General features: G+C 41.0%; 1 protein-coding gene across 2 annotated transcripts in view; it reads left to right on the top strand.

The window, feature by feature from the left end:
- acox3 (acyl-CoA oxidase 3, pristanoyl) overlaps positions 1-23,602 on the top strand; it is a 191,033-nt gene that overhangs the window by 55,337 nt on the left and 112,094 nt on the right. For both annotated transcript variants that reach the window (XM_087977490.1, XM_087977538.1), the window contains exons 7-8: positions 77-165; positions 17,288-17,384. In XM_087977490.1, the coding sequence (XP_087833616.1) occupies positions 77-165; positions 17,288-17,384 (186 nt within the window). The remainder of the gene's footprint in view (positions 1-76; positions 166-17,287; positions 17,385-23,602) is intronic.

Below are 23,602 nucleotides of genomic sequence, written 5' to 3'. Positions count from 1 at the left end.
AAAGTGAATGATCAATTTCTAATCTAACTTTCTCCTTTTTTAATTTTGATTTCAATGGAAATCAAAATGTATTTAGATCAGAGATCCAAAGACCTTACTTGCAATGCCTGGAGTAATGGTTGGAGATATTGGAAAAAAGTTGGGATTAAATGGAATAGACAATGGGTAAGAAAGTTTTATTTGAGGTTAAACCTAATTTTAAGATGTGATTTGCATTAGTTACTTTTTTCATCTTTACTTGTGCTCATCTGTTTCTTGTTACCCAAATGTTGGAATTCAATGGTATGGCATAGCAAACTGTTCACTTGTATGTGTGGAGAAGCTTCTAGAAACAATTATTTGGATTAGAATTAGTAGTCACATGGAATCATGTGAATTGTTTAGAAAGAACCAAAATGGATTTCTGAGGAAGTGATTGTGTTTTAGTAATTAGCAAGTACTAGTTGTAGAGGTAACAGAAAAGCTTGTTGAGGGTATTGCTGTTGATGTGATATACATTGACTTTGAAGAAGCTTTCAATGCAATGACACACAAGAACTTGAGAGAAGTATAGCTCATGGAACAAAAGGGACAATAGGTGTGGAGACAAAATTAGTTGAGTCATAGAAAATGGAGTAATGGCCAATGGATATTTTTCCTGCTGGAGGAAAAGTTGTAATGGAGTTTTGATACAAAACTTGGAAACATTTTAAACTGAGGAAGACACTGCTAAAGAACATTGACACGTCGGAAGAGTTGGCATATAGTTTGCAGGTGTGGTTCATTGTAGAGAAATGATGCATTTCTGTAGCAAGAGCATGGAGATGCAATATAAAATTATGTGTACTTTTCTTTAGTAGAAGGACCGAGGTGTATGTGTGCAAAGTTGCTAAGAAACATAAGAACTAGGAACAGGAGTAGGCAATTCAGCTCCTTGACCCTGCTGTGCCATTCAATGTGATTATGGCTGATCTCATGCCAGGCTCAAATCCACTTTTCTGAAACTTCGTCATAATCCTTCAACCTGTTTCTAATGAAAAACTCTGTCTATCTCCTTAAATTTATTCTGTCCCAGCATGCACCACAGTCAGGGTTGTGAATTTCACAGATTCATGACTCTTTGAGAGAAGGGATTTCTCCTCATCTCTGTTTTAAAAATGCTACCCCTTATTCTGAAATTATAATCTCTCAATTCTAGATTGCCCCACAAGAGGAAACCTTTTGTCAATTTGCTTTAATATCCTATATGCCTCAATCAGATTTCCTCTCATTCTTCTAAACTCTCGACCCAAACTGTTCAATCTCTTACATAAGATAAAGTCCTCACTTCTGGAACCAATCTAGTAAGCCGCCTCTGAACTGCATTTCATGCAATTACATCCATCCTCAAGTGACGGGATCAAAGCTGTATACCATACTTCAGGTGCAGTCTCACTAATACCTTGTATAGTTTCAGCAACTTAAATGCTCTATTCCTTTCGCAATAAATGCCAAAATTCTGTTTACCTTCATACTAGTTTTCTGGGGTTCATGCACAAGAATATACCAAAGCACTCTGAAGTATCTCTCCATTAAGCTAAGTTGCCTTTCTATTCTTACAACCAAAATACTTAACCTCACAATTATCCATTTTGAATTCTATCTGTCAAATCTTGGCCCATTCACGTAACCTATCCATTTTCATTTGTGATTTCTTGTCTCTTTGTTGCAGCTTACTTTACCACCTAATTGCAGACACTACAAGTAAGTATTAAGGAGAATGCAGAAAAGACTCAAGAATAGTTCCAGGGATAAGGAACTTCACTTACATAGATCAGGGAACTTGATTCTATTTTCCTTTAAGAGAAGGTTGTGGGATTGAATAGACCCATTCAAAGTCATAAAACATCTGAATGGAGTGGATGAGGAAAAAACTATTTCTATTGGTGGGTGATTGAAAACAAGAGGACTTTAATCTAAGTAACAAAAGAACTGATGGTGGCACAGGGAAATATTTCTCGTGCAAGTGGCAGAACATATTGAGAAAGTTGTTTGCAGAACATGTGGGTTCTTGGTTTTCATAATTGAGTTGTGGAATACAGTTTTCGGGAAGTTATGCTGACCCTTTTGCAAAGCACTTGTCAGGCCAAAACTAAAGCATTGAGTCCCATTCTGGTGACAACTCTTCAGGAATGATGGTGAGTGTTCTTCAGAGGAGATTTACCAGAATTGTATCGGAATGATGGAATTTAGCTACAGGTTTGGTTTGGAAAAGTTGGAATTACCCTCCTTGGAGCAAAAGAAATTGAAGGGAGATTTGATAGAGTTATACAAGACTATGACAAGGTTATAGAGATAGATAAAGAAAAGCTGTTTCTAATATCTATTATACAAGGCGCACAAGGCCCCAAAATACATTTTTTTGGTCAGAAACGCAAGGAGAGGAAGGACTTTTTAGGCATCAAATGATAATGTTTGAATCTCACTGTGTATCCGGCTGGTGAAAGCAGAGATATTCAGTACTTTCAGAGGAAATCAGATGGACCCTTAAAAGGAACAAAGTTGCAGCAATCAGTGGTAGATGGTTGGAATGAGGCTGACTAGATTGTCCTCTAGTGAGACTGCATAGTCTCATTGATAAAAATGCCCTCCTCCTATCCTCTATCACTACGTAAGTACACTTGTCAAATTGCTGTGGACTCATCATTAACTTTTCAAGAGCAGCTAATGGTGGTCAATAAATGTTGGTGTTGCCTCTGTCATCCCAGGCTTTATAGATGAATTATTTTTAAAAGAAATTCAAATCAAAACTTCAGTGATAAGAACTAGTGGAGGTTGGGATTAAAGAGCAAGACTTTGTGAGAGATGAAGGGCAGTGGAATTTTAGGTAAAGCAAAACTTTTGTACAAGCCAATAGAAAGAATTGAAGACAAATCAAGATTTCAATTCATTCAAAATCTTGCACAGAATTAAAATTGGGCCCAATAAGCTTGAAAATTATATTGGCATAATTGAGAATTTCAATGGATTTGCAAATGAAGGCAGGGGCTGACAATATTGCAAAGGCAGTTTTGATAGAGATTACAGTGCAGGATCGTACAAGTTGCCATGTTTGTGCATTATTGGAAAAGAAAGTTTAACTCCATTCTATTGTCTGCAGTCTACATTATTGATAAAATCCAGTCATTTTGCTATCCACACTCTAAGTATTTAACAGCCATATATTTTAGAGAGGGGACAAAATAAATACTGTGGCTTTGGAAGATAAAAAGAAGCATATTCAGTCAGATATGCTATAACGTGTGTTTCTTCAGCCTGAATTGGAAATAACGTGATTGACAAATTTAAACCATTGTTTGTAGAATGCAAACTGTCCTTACCTGTTCTGGCTGTAACACAATTCTGGGCCCATTGTTTTAAATGGTGCTGCTATTATGCAATTTTCTTTTCACTGGGGGATTGCATGGGAAAGGAACTATTGCGTTGTATCAAAACAAACTGGACATCTTACTTTTTACTTGGATTTTTCTTTCTTACTGTCATTCTTGTTGCTTTGCATGGCTTTGCCACTAGGTGGCAACATGTATCTTAACACAAAGTTACTTCTTTCTAATGCTCAGAATCCTTTCATTGGCTATTCCTGCCATTTGAATCTGAATTTATAATAAAGAGAATTAAAAATGCCTGAATACTGCTTCTATGGTTCCTCACCTAAGTTGTAACACTAGAGGGCGACTGCATTTTCCTTGATTTATTTGTGTGTAAGGAGATTTTATGAGTTATGCTAAAGAGAATGCCACCCAACAACCCCACCGCCCCATGGCTGAACACTTCAACTCTCCCTCCCACTCTGTCAAAGACATGCAGGTCCTGGGCCTCCTCCATTGCCAAACCATTATCGCCCGATGCCTGGAGGAGGAACGGCTCATATTCTGCCTTGGGACCCTGCACCAACACAGGATAAATGTGGATTTCAACAGCTGCCTCATTTTCCCTCTCCCAACATTATCCCAGTCCCAAGCCTCCAACATGGCACCGCCCTCTGTACCTGTCCATCACTCCCCCAGACCTATCACCTTCATCCATCTATCGCTTTCTCAGCTACCTTTCCCCAAACCCCACCCCCAACCCACAACTCTCATTCCTGATGAAGGGCTTTTGCCTGAAATGTCGATTCTCCTGTTCCTCGGATGCTGCCTGACCTGCTGTGCTTTTCAGCACTACACTCTCAAATCTGATCTCCAGCATCTGCAGTGCTCTCATTTTCTTGCTTAAAAGAATATCGAGAATGCATTATACAATTATTTATTAGTTGCTGCACTCACCTATCAATCACTAATGGAATTTAGCAATAACAGTAAGATTATTCTGGATAGTGCATTAGCACTGGGCTTTTAATTGTTTTTCTCAAAGCTAAATTCGGTAGGTGCAGAACCTTATTTACCATTTTTGGGTTCTGCTAAACATGGTCTGACTAACTAAAAGACAGGACTCCATTACATTGGTCATATATAGGGGTAGATTTTTGTTTTTGTAGCACATAACTTTAAACTTGGCAGGCGCATAGCATCTTTAATTTGGAGTCTTCTCAATTTCCTTCATAGAGTCATAGAGATATACAACATGGAAACAGACCCTTCGGTCCAACCTGTCCATGCCGACCAGATATCCCAACCCAATCTAGTCCCACCTGCCAGCACCCGGCCCATATCCCTCCAAACCGTTCCTATTCACATACCCATCCAGATGCCTCTTAAATGTTGCAATTGTACCAGTCTCCACCACTTCCTCTGGCAGCTCATTCCATACACGTACCACCCTCTGCGTGAAAAAGTTGCCCCTTAGGTCTCTTTTATATCTTTCCTCTCTCACCCTATACCTATACCCTCTAGTTCTGGACTCCCTGACCCCAGGGAAAAGACTGTCTATTTACTCTATCCATGCCCCTCATAATTTTGTAAACCTCTATAAGGTGAACTCTCAGCCTCCGACGCTCCAAGGAAAACAGCCCCAGCCTGTTCAGCCTCTCTCTACAGCTCAAATCCTCCAACCCTGGTAACATCCTTGTAAATCTTTTCTGAACCCTTTCAAGTTTCACAACATCTTTCCAATAGGAAGGAGACCAGAATTGCACGCAATATTCCAACAGTGGCCCAACCAATATCCTGTATAGCCGCAACATGACCTCCCAACTCCTGTACTCAATACTCCGACCAATAAAGGAAAGCATACCAAACGCCTTCTTCACAAATTTTATTTGAAGCAATATTAAGCAGGTATTGCTGTGCTGCTTTCTCCACTCTAACAGGTAATGGATTATGCACAGACAATAACATCAAACAACTACCCAATCGTACCTTTATGCTTAGTAAGGATTAGGCAATATCATCATTGGCAATCACTTGCTAATGAATATGACTGTCCACCTAAGGAATTCTATGTCACTGGCCATTGCTTCTATGGGTCCTTCTCTGGCTGATGAGCCTGATCTTAGAGCCACATTTTCAAGGTGTTTCCAGGAGATGGAATTGGTCATTGGCCTTGAAACTGCTGTCATTCCTTTCTCCAGTTCCTTATCCATGCTTCCTTTTTTTCACAGGTGTTCTTAAAGAATTATGTCCCTTCATACAAGAGCTTCCTCCAAATTGTTTTTTTTTGAATGAGGGTCTCCCACATGTTGACCTCTATGTTACATCTGTTGAGGAAAGCCTTCAAAGAGTCCTTGAAGTATTCCCTTTGTCCTCCACTCATTCGAGTGTCTTCCTTGAGCTTTGCTTTGGTGGCCGGAGACTTAGCATCCTAAGCATCTCGCCAGCTCACTGGAAAAGGTTTCAGATGAACATAGCCTTGATGCTGGTGCTATTAGCTGCTTCAAAGATATTGATGTTACTATTCCTGTCTTCTCAAGTGATGCAGAGAGTTCATTTCAAGCAGCATTGCTGGTACTTCTCAAAGGCCACTATACATAGTCCAAGTTTCAGAGCCATGCCAAAGATTCTGAAGGATGGCTGCTTGAAACACAGGATCTTGGCATCTGCATGCATGTAACAGTCATCCTTTGGCATCCAAAGGTGGGGCTCGTAGATTGGATGCAGTGTTGAATCTCCACATCAATGTCAGTCTTAAAAGAGAGGTTTCTTCCCAGGTAGGGGAAATGTTCCATGTTTAGGAAGATCTCTCTGATCTTCACGGAGGAATTGGCCAGAACTTTACCTATCACAGTTAGAAACATCAAAAACTACCCTGTAGTACCTTTATACTTGGTGAGAGTTAGGCACTATAACACAGCAGTGAAATGTCTGAAGATGTGAACAAGGATATATTAAGGTAGTTAAACAACAAAAAGGCTCAAGAAGTAATTTTCAATATTAAAGTAGTAAGTTTGATTTGCAAAAAGCCTTTCTTGTTGCAGGTTTCCTTATATGATAATGTATTGGATTTTATCAGCTAATTGTTGCTGACATCTACGTTCACCTGGATTAAGAACTCCTTCCTCGTGAACCACATCAGCACATGCTCCCATTAGCCCTAAGGTCACTATAGCTTTGAATTTTGTTTTTTTGCCACTTACTCTTCCAAAGTTCTGTTGATGATCTTTGCAGGATTTCCCAATCTACTAACAATTGACTGTCCTCTAATATCTTGCTTGCCAGGGCAACCACATATTCACTTTGCTATTAATGAGACCAGTCAGGGCAAGGTTTGCTGCAGTGGCAAGTCACAGATCCAGAGACTGCATGCATATAATAATTGAGCCATCTCTAGAAATACTTACCAATCGTAAGAAATCCATCCATCAATGTTAGATTGGTTTCTGACCCCCTGGAAGCCAATCTCACACATCCCTGAATGATATCTGGAAGATGCCATAATACTTGCATTCTCCATGAGTCATGTCTCCTCCAGATCTTTGTAACTTACATGTTAGCAAATGGTCCCTCCAAGGATGTGCTTGATGATGCCCATGAGAGAACCTATAACTCATGAATAGGGTTAGCTCATCTGGAGCCGCATGAGAATAAGAATATTTAAAGAACAACCCATAGGGTTGTTGGAGATGCTACTCTTGTGGCTGGGCAAATCTGGCATTTAATGTGTCCAGCTGAGGTGCCCTAAATGGTAGTGGTTTATTGTCCCCCATATGACATATGCTACAGGTGAAAGAATGTGATGACTAACTCTGTATTCTCTGTGGGAGTCCTGCAACCACTTGCCTTACTACTAGAGACACCCATAATGCACTCAGATCTGCACAATTCAGTTGGTCTGTGTGTGTGAAGCTTTATGGCACAACAATGCTGACCGTACTGCCAGCTCACAATCCCGTTATAGACCCACTGTCAATAATTCTTCCATTTCATTGATAGCTATGTCTCATCTTTCACTCTGGTCATCCCATTTTCTGCAAGGTTGATCATCACTCTTAACATAATAAGAACAGTGAGAGAACAGAGTTTCTGACTTGTATATCTTTAAACTTTACACTCACACTTTCTTCTCTCTTGCTTTCTCACTCTAAACATTCACAAAAATAGATTGATCAGCTCCACAATCCTTTGATAATACCTTGCTGTCATCTGCACAGCAATGAATAATCTTTACTAGACTCAGAATTTTTCTGATTATCTTTAGGTTTTAAAATTATTTACTTTAATATCTAAATTAGTTTTTTCTGTTGTTTTGACAGAGAATTGGAGAAAGAAACTTCACAGAGAAAGGGGACAGAAAAATAAAGGATTTATTGTGGCAAGGTCTCCTTGCTGTACTTTCTCTCTGTTTCACTCCTATCAACAAGGTCTGTGTTAAACTGCAATCTGACCAATTAGTTTTTTTTTAAGTTTAACTTATTTCAATGAAACTGTTCAGAGATGTTATTTCACACCTCTGGAGCAGATTGGACTTGAACCTGGGCCTCTTGGGTCTTGTGCCACAAGAGAACCCAAAACTTGAGGCTTCTGGTATAATGATTCAGCCAGCTGAACCTTATAAAATGAGTTATCTGATTGGGGCTGCTAATCTGGTCCAATCAGGGAGCCTTGGCTTTCAGACAAAAAGGGGCATGTCAGAGATACTATTGCTGTGACAGCTGAGTCTGAAGAGACAGGACAGAAGTCAAAGACAGGTCATGTGTAAGTAAAGAGTAACTGGGTGATGGGACACTGGCCTCTGAGTTAATATGCTCAGCAATCCTGAACCCATAATAAACAATGCCGTTTTGGGTTCATTGTCCCCCAGAAAAAGGAACATTTAGCTTCATTTGTTTCCCAAAGTACAAACTTGAACTTTATCCTCCTTTTTAAAGCAGTGCCTTTTTTTTTTACACTTCAGTCCATTATCTAAAAAAAATTAAAAAGGTATTGTCTCTTACTAGCCCTTGAGCACTCTTCCAAACACTGCCCTATCTATTCTTGGTCAAGGACTACACTTGTGACATTCTCTTGAACCACTGGCTCAGGATATCAGATAGGAATGATGTCAGACAGGGATCAGATGGCTAGGAAGTTGTTTGTGAAAAGTGAGTGAGTGCACCAATCAGAATCCCCACCTCAATATGCCCTTTCTCTTTTATTCCCTTGTATGCTCCACTTAGATTAGATTACTTACAGTGTGGAAACAGGCCCTTCTGCCCAACAAGACCACACCGACCCGCCGAAGCGCAACCCACCCAGACCCATTCTCCTACATTTACCCCTTCACCTAACACTACAGGCAATTTAGAATGGCCAATTCACCTAACCTGCACATTTTTGGATTGTGGGAGGAAACCAGAGCACCCGGAGGAAACCCACGCAGACACTGGGAGAATGTGCAAACTCCACACATTGCTAAGGACAGCAATGGAGATTTCAGATTAGAGAGACAGGAGCACTTCAAGTTTTGCCCAGCTGAGTGCAAATGTTGAGTTCCATTAGCATTTCCGAAGGTGCTGCATATAATTAGAGAGAAAGCAGGACACTCAATCTCTAATAAATGCTGCAATATCATGGGATGTGGCACTCCTTTTCAATTTCATCAACAGTAGTCACCAATATGGAGCACCACGCATGACAGGTAACCAAGTATATGTTGGCCTTCATCAATGGCTAGCACATTCAGTTTGTCAGTTTTAATTTGATGCAGCAAAGTTTCTTCTTTACCATTCAGGACTTCACTGAAATGCAACAAGCTGTTCTCCAGGGAAGAGTAAGTGGAGGGAAGATTAAGTGGGCGGCACGGTGGCACAGTGGTTAGCACTGTTGCCTCACAGCGCCAGAGACCTGGGTTCAATTCCCACCTCAGGCCTGAGCTCCAGCAGGTTTTTCCAACCATTTATGATGTGTGACAATGTTACCAAATGAGTGTGAGACCCTTCAATGTGTACGCATCTGGGTGACTGAAGAATACACTGAAGTAGTATAACGGTACGTCCCCAGAGAGTGGGACCTCCTCTCAGAACTCCTTGACTTCCTCCTGCATCTGCTCTTGCACACTCTTGAAGTGCCATTGGGAAATGAAAAGCATGAATTAGATAAGGAGAAAGGGTTGAAAGTCAACACAGTGCAGGTCATCACATTTCAGTTACTGTCATTATCAATTCAACATGAATGAATGTTGCATGCCTTGTGGCTGTGATATCCAATTCTGTGTTGGAAGTTTCTATCTCTGCATTTCAGGTGGCCATCTGCTCAACCATTGCTGATTTTCATGGGCTGCTCATATGCAGTGGTTAAACTGGCTATGGAGGCTACTACTGACATGCACTCTGTCTTTTCTGTCTACTGTCTTCTCTGTCTTCTGTCTCTGTGCTGATTTATGCTGTGTTCTGCAAGGAGAGAAAAAAAAAGTTATTACTATAAGAATTTGAGTACTCTTAAGATTATGGAAGATCATCTGGAGGGTAATTGTAAAGGATTGTTGTAAGATGGCAACAAGATGAAAGTGCATTTGCATGTTGGCTATTAATGTTTATATGTGGAGGTGTCTTTGCAGTGCAGAATAAGAGGACCTGCAAGGAGTTCTTAGAATGACAATGTTGGGAAATCAGAGTGAGAGGATTCTGATTTGGATATGGGATGCCACTCACCTTTCCTGCCCTATTGAGGTAACTGAGGTCATCTCTCTTTGGCTTTGTATTCATGGGCAAAGTGCCACACTTTTCCTTCTGTTCTCCTCAATCATTTCAAGCCATATCTGCTTGATTCCAGAAGCTGGCTTATTCCTGATGTCTGTTGTGAGCAATATTTCTCCGAGGTCCATTATGAACCAACAGCATGACTTACAGGCATGCCTCAGAGGGCAGCCTCTCCACATTGAGTGTCTATCATCCAACCTAGATCCCTGAAAGTTGATAGGGTTGTTCAGAAGGCATATGGCGCGTTAGCTTTTGTTAGTAGAAGGATTGAGTTTCAGAGCCACGAGGTCATGTTGTAGCTGTACAAAACTCTGGTGCGGCCACACTTGGAGTATTGCATACAGTTCTTGTTACCACATTATAGTGAAGGATGTGGAAACTTTGGAAAGGGTTCAGAGATGATTTACTAGGGTGTTGCTTGGTATGGAGGGACGATCTTCTGAGGAAAGGCTGAGGAATCTGAGGCTGTTTTCATTAGCGAGAGGACGTTTGAGAGGTGACTTAATTGAGACATATAAGATAATCAGAGGATTAGATTGGGTGGACAGTGAGAACCTTTTTCCTCGGATAGTAATGGATAGAATGAGGGGATGTAGTTTTAAATTGAGGGTTGATGGAAATAGGACAGATGTCAGAGATAGTTTCTTTACTCTGAGTAGTATGGAATGCACTACCTGCAGCAGTAGTAGACTCGTACACTTTCAGGGTATTTAAATGGTCATTGGATAAAAGTATGGATCAAAATGGAATTGTGTAGGATAGATAGTTCAGATTGTTTTCACAGAGGCCAGTATCCCATCATTTCTGTGATTTTGTAGCTGTTTTCAATCACAAAGTATTATTTAACCTGTTGCATATGCAATAGGAGCTTTTCATTTCACAAGTATTATACCTGATTATTTCCTGTCTAGCTGCTATCTCAACCTGATTTATTTTGCTAATTATTACAAGTTTGATTTCTAAATTTTTATTTCTGTCATTAAGTAAAGATTCCAACATTTTTCCTTATCACCAGTGTAAAGTGCTCGCTAAGTTAGTTTAATTAGCTAAGTCTGTGTAAATTCATTTGTGGAGCTGCCTCAGTAGTTATAGATTTGTTATTATTTTAAGTATATAGAAAAATCAGGTGATGAAGTGTATGTTTGAAGCTGGAGTGTAATGATTGAATTGTGTTGTATAAAATCTGTGCACAAGTGTCATTCATATTATTGTTTACTTGCTCCAACATGTACCCCTTGTCAGGGCCTGTCAGCCCAGCCCCAGCAAAATCCCATATATACTTGAAATTTCCAGAACTATTATTGAATATCACCTTCTTGATCCACCTATCTTTATCTGGCAGTGCACACCATTCCTGCTAGTGCTACTGTTGTTGGCACTGTTGACCTCTGCTCTATAATGCTAAACAATCTTCTGGACAGAAAGCAATCCCATCTTATTTTTAATTAAAGAGTCCAAAGAATTAACACAGGGCAAATCAGTCAAGTATAGGCAAGCTCACTTCTAACATTTGTGCTGGAGTGCAAGGTGCCAATCCCAGTATCTAAGTCATCCCATAAATTTTACTTTCCTTGTTATAAGTGCTACCATGGTAAGATCTTAAATTTTCATAATACATTTCAGAATTTAGCTTTGCTTTCTTTTTAAAATTTGATAACTATAGGTAAGAGATTGCAAAAATTGTGGCTTTTATAACAAGAGAGAAGCGATAGCCTAGTGGTTTTATCCCTGGGCTACTAATGCAGAGACCCAGATAATATTCTGGGTGTTCGGGTTCAAATACTGCCATGGGAGAAAGTGGAATTTGAATCCAGTGAAAATCTGGGATTAAAAGTCTAATAAGGACCATGAAACCATTGTTGATTACCTTTTCTGGTCTGGCCTATATGTGACTCCAAACCCGTAGCAATGTGGTTGACTCTTAACTGCCCTCTGGTCAGTTAGGGATAGGAAATAAATACTTGCCTAGCCAGAGATGCATACATTCTGTGAATGAATAACATAAAAAAGATTTGCTTAACAAACAGAAAATATGCTGTTTGGTAGTGCAAAACTTGAGAATTGCTGAAAAAAGGCAATCTGTTCAAAGCTTTTCATCTTGACCTGATCAGGACAGGTACAAGAAGGCCAAATTTCAAAGGGCAAAATGATTTATACTAGATAAGAAAAAGGTTCTGACTGGTTGGTGAAATAACTCCACGAAGGTCGGTATATTGTCAGCAAGTCACCCTTTATTTACACATTCATGTTACATGACACTGACCCAGCTAACTTAGTCAGCTCCTAGAGTGACCAGGACCCCTGACCTTCCTGTTTATGTCTGTCAACCAGGGCTCCCTGATTGGACTAGGCTAACAACCTAAGCAGACAACTCATAATCTGAGATTCTCTGACTGATCTTATTCCAATCACTACAGTTAGCAAGTCAGCTCTGGTTGATCGGGGTATTGTCATGGAGTATTCAAGGAACTATTGACCCCCATACTCCTGTTTAATTTAAGAAGGTGCAGTGTCTGTACATGCTCCATTTTACTGAAGGCAACAGATCCCTGCATAAATATATATGTAAAAGATATTTGTTGGGGGACAATAATCTAGTGATGGTATTGTTGGGCTGTTAATCCAGAGACTCAGGTAATAATCTGGGAACTTGCGTTCAAATCCCGCTACAACAGCGGGTGGAATTTGAATTCAATGAAATCTGAAATTGAGAGTCTAATGATAACCTTTTGTCCATTGTTGATTGTCAGAAAAACCCATCTGCCTCTTGACAATTAGGGGTGGATGAGAAATGCTGGCGTAGCTCGCGATGCCCTTCTCCTATGAATGAATAACAAAAAATGTGTAAATTCTGTCTCACTTTGGTGAGTCATATTGCACTTGGTATTTGGGATTCTTCTATCTGTCCTGATATGTGAAAGTGATAAAACGTTAACAGCATTTTTTTTTCAGCAATAAACATGAATTTGTAGTGTATTTAAATTTATTTGCATCCCTTTCATCTCTGAGCTTCAGTAACCTTAAAATATAAACCATTTTCTTTAGCAAATTGTGAAGTGCTTGCTTAATTCAGACAGAATGTGGTGTCTGGAAGCATATGCACTGATTACTCATGCGGATTGGTGAACCATATTTTGTTTCTTAACCCTTACACAACAGGAACTCCATACTGTTGACACAAATGTGGTATCTGGCACTATGAACTTATCCACACATTCTCTGCAATGCTAAACCACAAGTCTGAAGTTTGTTTCAATAAAACAGTCCTTTTTTCAGGTTAAACAGCAAATTTGATATTTTTCTTTAGGCTTCAATGTTTTTTTGTTTGCTCAGATATTTACCTATACATAGTTATAGAGTCGATTGAAATCATGGTTTATTTTCAAATTCTGCTTGTGGTAAGTCTGGAAATAAAATCCAGAAAACAGAAAAAATAAAGAAGAAACCAACCTTCAACACCCACATTAATACAAGGTTTATTTACAAGAACTGCTGCCATATATAGTGAACGGAGATTGAAGATTGGATATGGCAAGATTTGATACATTTTTCTTATTGGTTATTAACATTCTAGATAGCAAATGGCCATATGAAGCAATGTGCTTTTCTTGTGTAATGCAATGAGTTATAAGTCTGAGTTAGTGATTCTCACTCAGTCAGCATAATTTTAGTCTCAGCCAGAATAACATTTCAACAAAAATTATATCTTTCTACATTCCTTGCAGCTTCTGGTCTCCTCACTCTGGCTTAGGATGTGGCGAATTTATTGTGGGTTTAAAATGCTTTCTTTCTGTTGTAAGTAGTAAACAGGAAAATATGTAATATGAATAAATTGGGTTGTCTTTAGAATGTATGTATGGTGTGAAAAAGAATTGCAGACAAATTGAGGCATGATGAAGTAACAGCTGCTATAATTATCCTGGATTATTTTTCTACCGCTCAGCCTGGTTTATTTGAAATTTTAGCAGGCGAAGTTTGCAGCTCTACATATGGGACTATTTATATTTTGCAAGTTTATTACTTATAACCAACAAGTCATCTGTAGCCAGTGCAACAATTGTATTACCACTTCTTTATTGATTATTATTAGACTTGCCCATTGCGCATAGATATCAATCACAGCTATTTGTTCTTGAGAGAGAGAGAGAGAACCTGATAAAAGACAAGTAGCACAAAATCTGTATTCACAAAGGAAATAAAAGACAGAAATTAATATAATGTTTTGTCTTTGTGAAATAAAGGGGTGATTTTATGATAAAATGTGGGGCATCATTCATCCAAGTATCACATTTTTCAGTGAATTCTGGTTACATAGCCTCTGGTTTCAGTCAGTTGTCCAGGCTTTTCCAAGATATATTCCCTGTGCCTCTTCTTGGCTCATCAAATGACTCCTGATATACTATTTCAAAAATATTTGAAGGTTTCTTTTGTGGGGTGTAGGTTTGCCCGCTGAGCTGTAGGTTTGATATCAGGACGTTTCATTACCTGGCTAGGTAACATCATCAGTGGCGACCTCCAAGTGAAGCGAAGCTGTTGTCTCCTGCTTTCTATTTATATGTTTGTCCAGGATGGGTTCCTGGGGTTTGTGGTGATGTCATTTCCTGTTCATTTTCTGAGGGGAGATAGATGGTATCTAGATCTATGTGTTTTTTTATGGCGTTGTGATTGGAGTGCCAGGCCTCTAGGAATTCCCTGGCATGTCTTTGCTTAGCCTGTCCCAGGATAGATGTGTTGTCCCAGTCGAATTGATGTTTTTTTTCATCTGTGTGTAGGGCTACGAGGGAGAGAGGGTCATGTCTTTTTGTGGCTAGCTGGTGTTCGTGTATCCTGGTGGCTAACTTTCTTCCTGTTTGTCCTACATAGTGTTTGTGGCAGTCCTTGCATGGAATTTTGTAGATGACGTTGGTTTTGTCCATGGGTCTTTTAAGTTTGTTAGTTTTTGTTTGAGAGTGTTGGTGGGTTTGTGTGCTACTAGGATTCCGAGGAGTCTTAGTCGTCTGGCTGTCATTTCTGAAACTTCTTTGATGTATGGTAAGATGTTTAGGGTTTCTGGCTGTGTTTGGTCTGCTTGTCGTGGTTTGTTCTTGAGGAATCTGCAGACTGTATTTTTCGAGTATCCGTATTTTTTGAGTATCCGTTCTTCTTGAATACGTTGTATAGGTGGTTCTCCTCTGTTTTCCGAAGTTTATCTGTGCTGCAGTGTGTGGTGGCTCATTGGAATAGTATTCTGATACAGCTTCATTTGTGTGTGTTGGGATGGTTGCTGGTTAAGTATTTGGTCAGTGTTTGTTGGTTTTCTGTATACACAGGTTTGTAGTTCTCCGTTGTCCTTTCTTTCAAAAAAACCACCATTTTGACTGGGACATTTTAATTGTGTAAGCAACGGATCCTCAGATTTATCATTGCAGTGAGGAGGAATTAGCACCTTTCCCAGTGCTGGATCCAGTCATTAAATAGTGAAATTAAATAATTTCTAATAGAATTCTAAAAGTTCCATGTCCATTTCTCTTTTTAGTCATTCATGTTGGTCTTATCAGACAGACTGACTGAATCAACATACAGTCAGTTCTTCTACAATGCAATGGTTGCGCTCCTGTGCAACCTCACGTTATAGGAAAATCGCGCCTTAGAAACAGTGCTTAAAGTGTTGGCATAGTAACTGCATTACAGCGTTGTACGTTACAGAGCATTCTTGTTGATGAAACGCACATTAAAACAGAACAACCTGTGGTAGATTTCAACTGGGAGAAAGTGAAGACTGCAGATGCTGGAGATCAGAGTTGAGAGTATGGTGCTGGCAAAGCACAGCTGGTCAGGCAGCATCTGAGGAACAGGAGAATCGACATTTCGAGCATAAGCTTCCTGATGAAGAACTTATGGGTGAAACGTCAATTCTCCTGCTCCTCAGATGCTGCCTGACTGGCTGTCCTTTTTCAGCACCACACACTCGACTGTGGTAGACTTCAGGCAAGCAGTTCTCTTACTCTGAGAAGTTGTACTTTGTCCAGAAGGGAATGAAAAAGTTAGAAATCATGACATGAAACTTTTTGATGGACCTGTAAAGATCATACTTTGCTGCAGAACAGAGGGATAATTCAATAATGGGATGCTTTTGCTTGAAAGCTATTCTCACCAGGAACTTAGAATTATCCAATCCTCATTTGTTATTGTTTGTCCTCACTATATTGAGACCTTGTGAATTACTACTTCACAATAATGCTTAATTTTGATTATTGCACTTGATTCTTTTTGGTATGTCACTTAGAGTGGTTGGAGGGGAATTTGCCTTTGGTGGTCTTCCAATGGAAACGCTGCTCTTTTCTTTCCAGATGGTAGTGGTTGTGGGTTTAAAGGTGTTGTTTAATGTTCGTCAACCAACACCATCCAAGGTCACAATCACTACCATCGGGGTGGACAAGTTTGGCAGATACAGCATGTTTTACACCAAAGTTCCACTTTAAGTAACTCACTATCCTAACTTAGTAGTATAACACTGTACCTTCAGTATCACTGGATCAAATCCTGGAACTCCCTCCTTAAATGTGTTGTTGGTGTACCTGTGTCAACTGGACTACAATGATTCACAAAGGCATAACCACCACATTCTCAAGCAACTAGGAATAGGCAATTAAATGCTGGTGCAACCAGTGAAGCCAAATTCCATGAACAAAAGAAAAAGAAATGATGCCTGATCATAGATTCCTTACAGTGTGGAAGCAGGCCATTCAATAAGTCCATCGATTCTACACTGACCCTCCGAAGAGTATCTCACCCAGACCTGATGCCCCCACCTTATCCCTGTTGTCCTACATTTACCTCAGCTACTCCACCTAACCTACACACCTCTGAACACTATGAGCAATTGAGCATGGCTAATCCACCTAACTTGCACATCTTTAGACTGGGAGGAAATCGGAGAACTCAGAGGAAACCCACACAGATATGGAAAATGTGCAAATTCCACACAGAGTCATCCAAGGGTGAAATCAAACCTGAGTTCCTGGTAATTTGAGGCAGCAGTGCTAACCACTGAGCCACCATGCCATAATTGAAGCTGCTACACTAGGTGACGTGGATTTTATGTATATTGAAGTTGTAGGAGCGCTTTTCTGAAAATTTTCAACAAATTACGAATTACTGACAGCTGTATGAGGTGTTGTCTGTGTTGAAGGGCTTTTCAAAATATAGTCTAATGTGATTCCATGTTTATTTTAATAGATTTGCTGTGTTCCACAATGTGAGAATACCACGAGAAAATCTACTAAATAGAACTGGAGATGTCACACCTGGGGGAATTTATACAACTTCATTCAAGGTGAAACAAAATAACCAGAATTATTCTCTAAATAAAAGTTGTCCATTACCTTATTGTAGCAGCATTCAAATATGTTCCAAGTGTCACATAGGACTGATTTAAAATTAGGATGGATGGCAAAGCTCTGCACACCACAATAAAAACTCCCTTACCAGCTGTAGAAATCTATTGTGCCAACATTTATGCACAACCTGTTAAAATATGTTATGCATTTGAATAAGCCCAATACTGTACATAATGACCACGATTAAGGTGTTTATTACCTTTAATTAGGTCTGTAATGTTGAAGATTCATCACTGAATTTCTTTGCAGCTTTTTTTAAGTCTTGCTGAATATATCAATGACTAGAAAGTATACTTTTACTTGGGTTTAATTCAGGTCCAGCTCAATTCTTTCAAGTAGTTTTTATTGTATCAATAATTTCTGGAGAATAAAAGGATAACCAGAGGAGTGTAGATATTTTTTATGATCTTGGTTGAGACCATCAATTTTTTCTTTGCAATCCAAAAACCCCAGTTATTTCCTGAAAGAATAAAACAACAAGGGTCAGTGTTTTGAACAAAATACTTGTAATAAGGAGGCCCTTTATTTATATTAGTTCAGTACATGGGCTCTGACCAGCTAGCTCAGAGCCAGTGACTAGAATGAGGGGATTCTCTGAATCTCCTGTTTGTGTGTCAGCCTGGGCTCCCTGATTGGGGATTTTACCCTGGTCAATCAAGGATCTCATAGTCAATGGGATTCACTTGGCCCTTGTTCCAGTCATTGCATCTCCCCCCTCAAAAACATCTGGAGATGTACTGTTCTTTTCTGGCAGCTTGTCCTGGGATGTTTTCACCTTAGATCTGGTTCCACAGACTCAGACACGATTGATATGTTCCAGTCAGTAGCCCACCTCTTGAGCCTGGAACATCTCCGGAGAGTTTCTTCCTCTTCTTCAAGTGACAACGGTGTTGAGTGGTATGAGCCAGGACCGGAGGATTGCCGGGAAGGTAAATTTTCCTCGAAAAACGACTTAACTTGGGCGACTATTGGCCTCCACTTTGAGCAGCAGAGGGAGCAGCATGAGCGAGGACTGGGGGTTCCTGGGAAATCCTATATAAACTTACCTCGTGTATAGGCAGAGTGCATGCTGAGCAGGATCAGGCACAGGACGGCTGAATAAGTGAGGCTATATATTTGGGCAATTGCTTTACCTAGAGCACTACTTAGGTAGTGTCTCCCATACACCAATCCTCCTCTAACCAAAAATAAAGATTCTGTGTGCCGGATTGGTAAGGTTACTAGTTTTTTTTCAACAGTCTCTTTAGGAATGAATGGGTATGGATGTTAGGACAGTTGAATGTTCCTCCTTTAGAATGTGGGAGGTAAGGGTCACCACAAGTGTCCCCACTGACTTCATCTGTGAGAAGTGCACCCAACTCAAGCTCCTCGGAAACCGCATTAGGGAACTGGAGCTGGATGAACTTTAGATCGTTCGGGAGGCTGGCTGGGTAATTGAGAGGAGTTACAGGGAGGTAATCATACTTCAGGTACAGGAAAAAGGTAGATCGGTTACAGTCAGGGGATGGAAAGGGAACAGGCAGACAGTGCAGGGATCCACTGTGGCTGTTCCCGTCAATAACAAGTATGCCATTTGGATACTCTTGGGGCACAAGTCTCAGGCATAGTCTGTCCCTGTTGCTCAGAAGGAAAGGGGGGAGGGGGGAGAGCATTAGTCATTGGGGACTCCATGGTTAGGGGCACAGATAGGAGATTCTGTGGGAATGAGAGAGACTCACAATTGATGTGTTGCCTCCCAGGTGCTAGGGTTCATGATGTCTCGGATTGTGTTTTTGGGATCCTTGAGAGGAAGGGGAAGCAGCCCCAAGTCGTGGTCCACATGGCGACTAATGACATAGATAGGAAAAGGGATGGGGATTTAAGGCAGAAATTCAGGGAGCGAGGGTGGAAGCTTAGAGCTAGAACAAACAGAGTTTTTATCTCTGATTTGTTACCTGTGCCATGTGCTAGTGAGGCAAGGAATAGGGAGAGAGAGCAATTGAACACGTGGCTCCAGGGATGGTGCAGATGAAGGGATTCGGATACTTGGATAATTGGGGCTCATTCTGGGGTGGGTGGGTCCTTGACAAACGGGATGGTCTACACCTGAATCAGAGGGGTACCAATATGCTGGGGAGGAAGGTTTGCTAATGATCTTCGGGAGGGTTTAAACAAATTCAATAGGGGGATGGGAATGTGAATTGTATCTCCAGTGTACAGGAGGTCGAGAGTAGTGAGGTCATAAGTAAGGTTTCAAGGTCACAAAAGTGTACCAGCAGGCAGGAAGGTGTGTCTATTTCAATGCCAGTAGCATCCGGAATAACTTGCAGCATGGGTTGGTACCTGGGACTTTGATAGTGTGGCCATTTCAGAGACATGGATGGAGCAGGGACATGAATGCTTGTGGCAGGTTCCGGGATTTAGATGTTTCAGTCAGACCAGGGAAGGTGGTAAAAGAGGAGGAGGTGTGGCATTGTTAGTCAAGGACAGTATTACGGTGGCAGAAAGGACATTTGATGAAGACTCGTCTACAGAGGTAATATCGGTTGAGGTTAGAAAGGAGAGGTCACCTTTTTGGGAGTTTTCTAAAGGCCTCTGCAAAGTCCCAGAAATGTAAAGGAAAGGATAGCAAAGATGATTCTGGATAGGAGTGAGAGTAACAGGGTAGTTGTTATGGGGGACTTTAAGTTTCTAAATATTGACTGGAAACACTACAGTTCAAGCACTTTAGATGAAACAGTTTTTGTCCAACGTATGCAGGAGGGTTTCCTGACACAGTATGTAGATAGACCAACAAGAGGCAAGGCCACATTGGATTTGGTACTGGGTAATGAACCTGGCCAGATGTTAGATTTGGAGGTAGGTGAGCACTTTGGTGATGGTGACCTCAGTTCTGTGTCATTTACTTTAGCATGGAAAGGAATAGGTATGTAACACAGGGCAAGAGTTATAGCTGTGGGAAAGGCAATTATGATGCGATTTGGCAAGATTTAAGATGCATAGGCTGGTAAAGGAAACTTCAGGGGATGGACACAATTGAAATGTGGACCTTGTTCAAGGAATAGCTATTGCATGTCCTTGATAAGTATGTATCTGTCAGACAGGGAGGAGGTGGTTGAGCGAGTTAGCTGTGGGTTACTAAAGTTCAGTCTCTTCTCAAGGGGAAGAAGGGGGCTTATGTAAAGATGAGATGTGAAGGTTCAGTTAGGGCACTTGAGAGTTACAAGTTCGCCAAGAAAGACCAAAAGAGGGAGCTAAGAAGATCCAGGAGGGGGCATCAGGAGTCATTGGTGGACAGGATCAAAGAAATCCAAAAGCTTTCTGTAGGTATATCAGGAATAAAAGAATGACTAGAGTAAGCTTAGGGCCAATCCAGCATCATAGTGTGAAGTTATGCGTGGAGACCGAGAAGATAGGCGAATGAACATTTTTCGTCAGTATTCACAATGGAAAAAAAATGTTGCTGAGGACAACACTGAGATATAGGCTATTAGACTAGAGGGGGTAGAGGTTCAGAAGGAGGTGTTAGCAATTGTAGAAAGTGTGAAAATAACTAAGTCCCCAGGGTCGGATGGGATTTATCCTAGGATTGTCTGGGAAGATCAGGAGGAGACTGCAGAACTGTGGCTTTGATCTTTGTCATCATTGTCTACCGAAATAGTGCCAGAAGACCTGGAGGATAGTAAATGTTGTCCCCTTGTTCATGAAGGGGAGTACCGATAACCCTGGTAACTATATAGGCCAGTGAGCCTTACTTTGGTTGTGGGTACAACGTTGGAATGAATTATAAGATATCGGATTTATAATCACCTAGAAAGGAATAATTTGATCAGGGATAGTCAATATGGTTTTGGGAAGGGTAGGTTGTGCCTCACAAATCTTATTGAGTTCTTTGAGAAGGTAACCAAACAGGTGGATGAGGGTAAAGCAGTTGATGTGGTGTATATGGATTTCAGTAAGGCATTTGATCAGGTTCCCCACAGTAGGCTATTGCGGAAAACATGGAGGCATGGGATTGAGGGTGATTTAGCAGTTTTGACCAGTAATTGGCTAGCTGAAAGAAGATAGGGTGGTGGTTGATGGGAAATGCGCATCCTGGAGTTCAGTTACTAGTTGTGTACCACAAGGATCTGTTTGGGGCCACTGCTGTTTGTCATTTTTATAAATGACCTGGATGAGGGCGTAGAAGGATGGGTTAGCAAATTTGAGGATGACACTAAGGTTAGCAGAGTTGTAGACAGTGCGGAAGGATGTTGCGACTTATGGAGGGACATCGATAAGCTGCAGAGCTGGGCTGAGCTGTGGCAAATGGAGTTTAATGCGGAAATGTGTGAGATGATTCACTTTGGAAGGAGGAATAAGAATAAAGAGTACTGGACTAATGGTAAGATTCTTGGTGGTGTGGATGAGCAAAGAGTGTCCATGTGCATAGATCCCTGAAGTTGTTCTTAAGAAGCATACGGTGTGTTAGATTTTATTAGTAGAGGGATTGAGTTTCGGAGCCATGAGGTCATATTGCAGATATACAAACCTCTGATGCGCCCATATTTGGAGTATTGCATCCAGTTCTGGTTACCACATTACAGGGAGGATGTGGACAAGTTGGAAAGGTTGCAGAAAAGATTTACCAGGATGTTACCCGGTGTGGAGGGAAGGTCTTGCAAGGAAAGACCGAGAGACTTGAGGCTGTTTTTGTTAGAGAGAGGAAGGCTGAGAAGTGACTTAATCGAGACATACAAGATGATCAGAGGGTTAGATAGTGTGGACAGTGAGAGCTTTTTCTTCAGATGGTGATGGTGAGCACGAGGGGACATAGTTTTAAATTGCGGGGTGATAGATATAGGACAGATGTCAGAGGTAGGTTCTTTACTCAGAGTGGTAAGGGTGTTGAATGCCATGCCTGCAACAGTAGTAGACTCGCCAACTTCAAGGGCACTTTAATGGCCATTGGATAAGCATATGAATGAGAATGGAATAGTGTAGGTTAGGTGGGCTTCAAATTGGTTTCACAGGTCAGCACAACATCAAAAACCAAAATGCCTGTACTGCGTTGTAATGTTGTATGTTCTTGGCCTTCCATCTTGGACTCTGAGGTTCCTGCATTGCTTGGCGGAGGGGGAAAATACATGATATTTGATGGCCTTTCTTAGCTGTTCTGAGGAGCCAGGTCCTGTTTACGAGATAGCAGCTTTCATGTGATGCACAATTTTGTTGAGTCAAGATTAGAGGGGTGCTGGAAATGCACAGCAGGTCAGGCAGCATCCGAGGAGCAGGAAAATCGATTGTTTCGGGCAGGAGCCGTTCATCACGAATGACTCTGACTTTGTACATCACGGGACCTGAATTTGCTTTGTACCATGCTTGGCCATTTTCGTGGTGTGGACACAACTTTATCCCCTGAAGCAAAATGTCTCTCTCTTGCTTAGAGGAGGCAAGTGGCCAGCACTGGTATTCCTGCAGCCATTTCACCACCACCACTCTCCCCAACAATTCCCCCCTAACTCCGGTCTAGGAATATCATGATTTAACCTTGATGCGGAGTCTTCTCCCCATTAACAGTTCAGCTGCAACTATTGTTGTAGTTTTGGGGGGGAGAGTACTATAATCAAACAGGAACCTGGACAGTTTGGTATCAAGTGAAGCTGTTGGCTGTTTATTAAAGCCTGTCTTCAATGTTTGGACTGCTCTTTCCACCAGACAATTGGATGATTGCTGGTTTGAGACTGTCCAAACATGCCAGATGCCATTCATCTTTAGGAAATACTCAAAATCCTAGCTAGTAAATGATGTCTGTGACCAATACTTCCAGGAATCCATGTCTCGCAGCTCGCAGCTTTTCAATTGTCATTCCTGAGTTTGCCAAATGAACACTATGTATGTCCAGCCACTTTGAATGGGCATGGACAATGACCAAGAAAATTGAGCCCATGAAAGGACTAGTATAGTCAATGTGTAACTAAGTCCTGGGTTTACCTGGACTTTCCCACTAACGTCAGGGTGCTGGTGGTGGTACTTTCTGTCCTTGTTGGCACAATGGGCACTGCCCCACAATTGAGCTATTTTGGCATCCAATCCTGGCCAACAGACATAACCTTTTGCCAACATTTTCATTTTGGAAGCTGCTGGATGACCCTGGTAGAGCTCAGCCGGTATCTGGCAGCAACCAGAGGTGGCA

This window comes from Chiloscyllium plagiosum, unplaced genomic scaffold (genome assembly GCF_037043375.1).
Source record: "Chiloscyllium plagiosum isolate Xiang-an unplaced genomic scaffold, Cpla_swu_hap1 HiC_scaffold_1, whole genome shotgun sequence".
In the NCBI taxonomy this organism is placed as follows: domain Eukaryota; kingdom Metazoa; phylum Chordata; class Chondrichthyes; order Orectolobiformes; family Hemiscylliidae; genus Chiloscyllium; species Chiloscyllium plagiosum.
The sequence above is the reverse complement of the archived record's forward strand: the minus strand, read 5'-3'. Positions and strand labels throughout refer to the sequence as shown.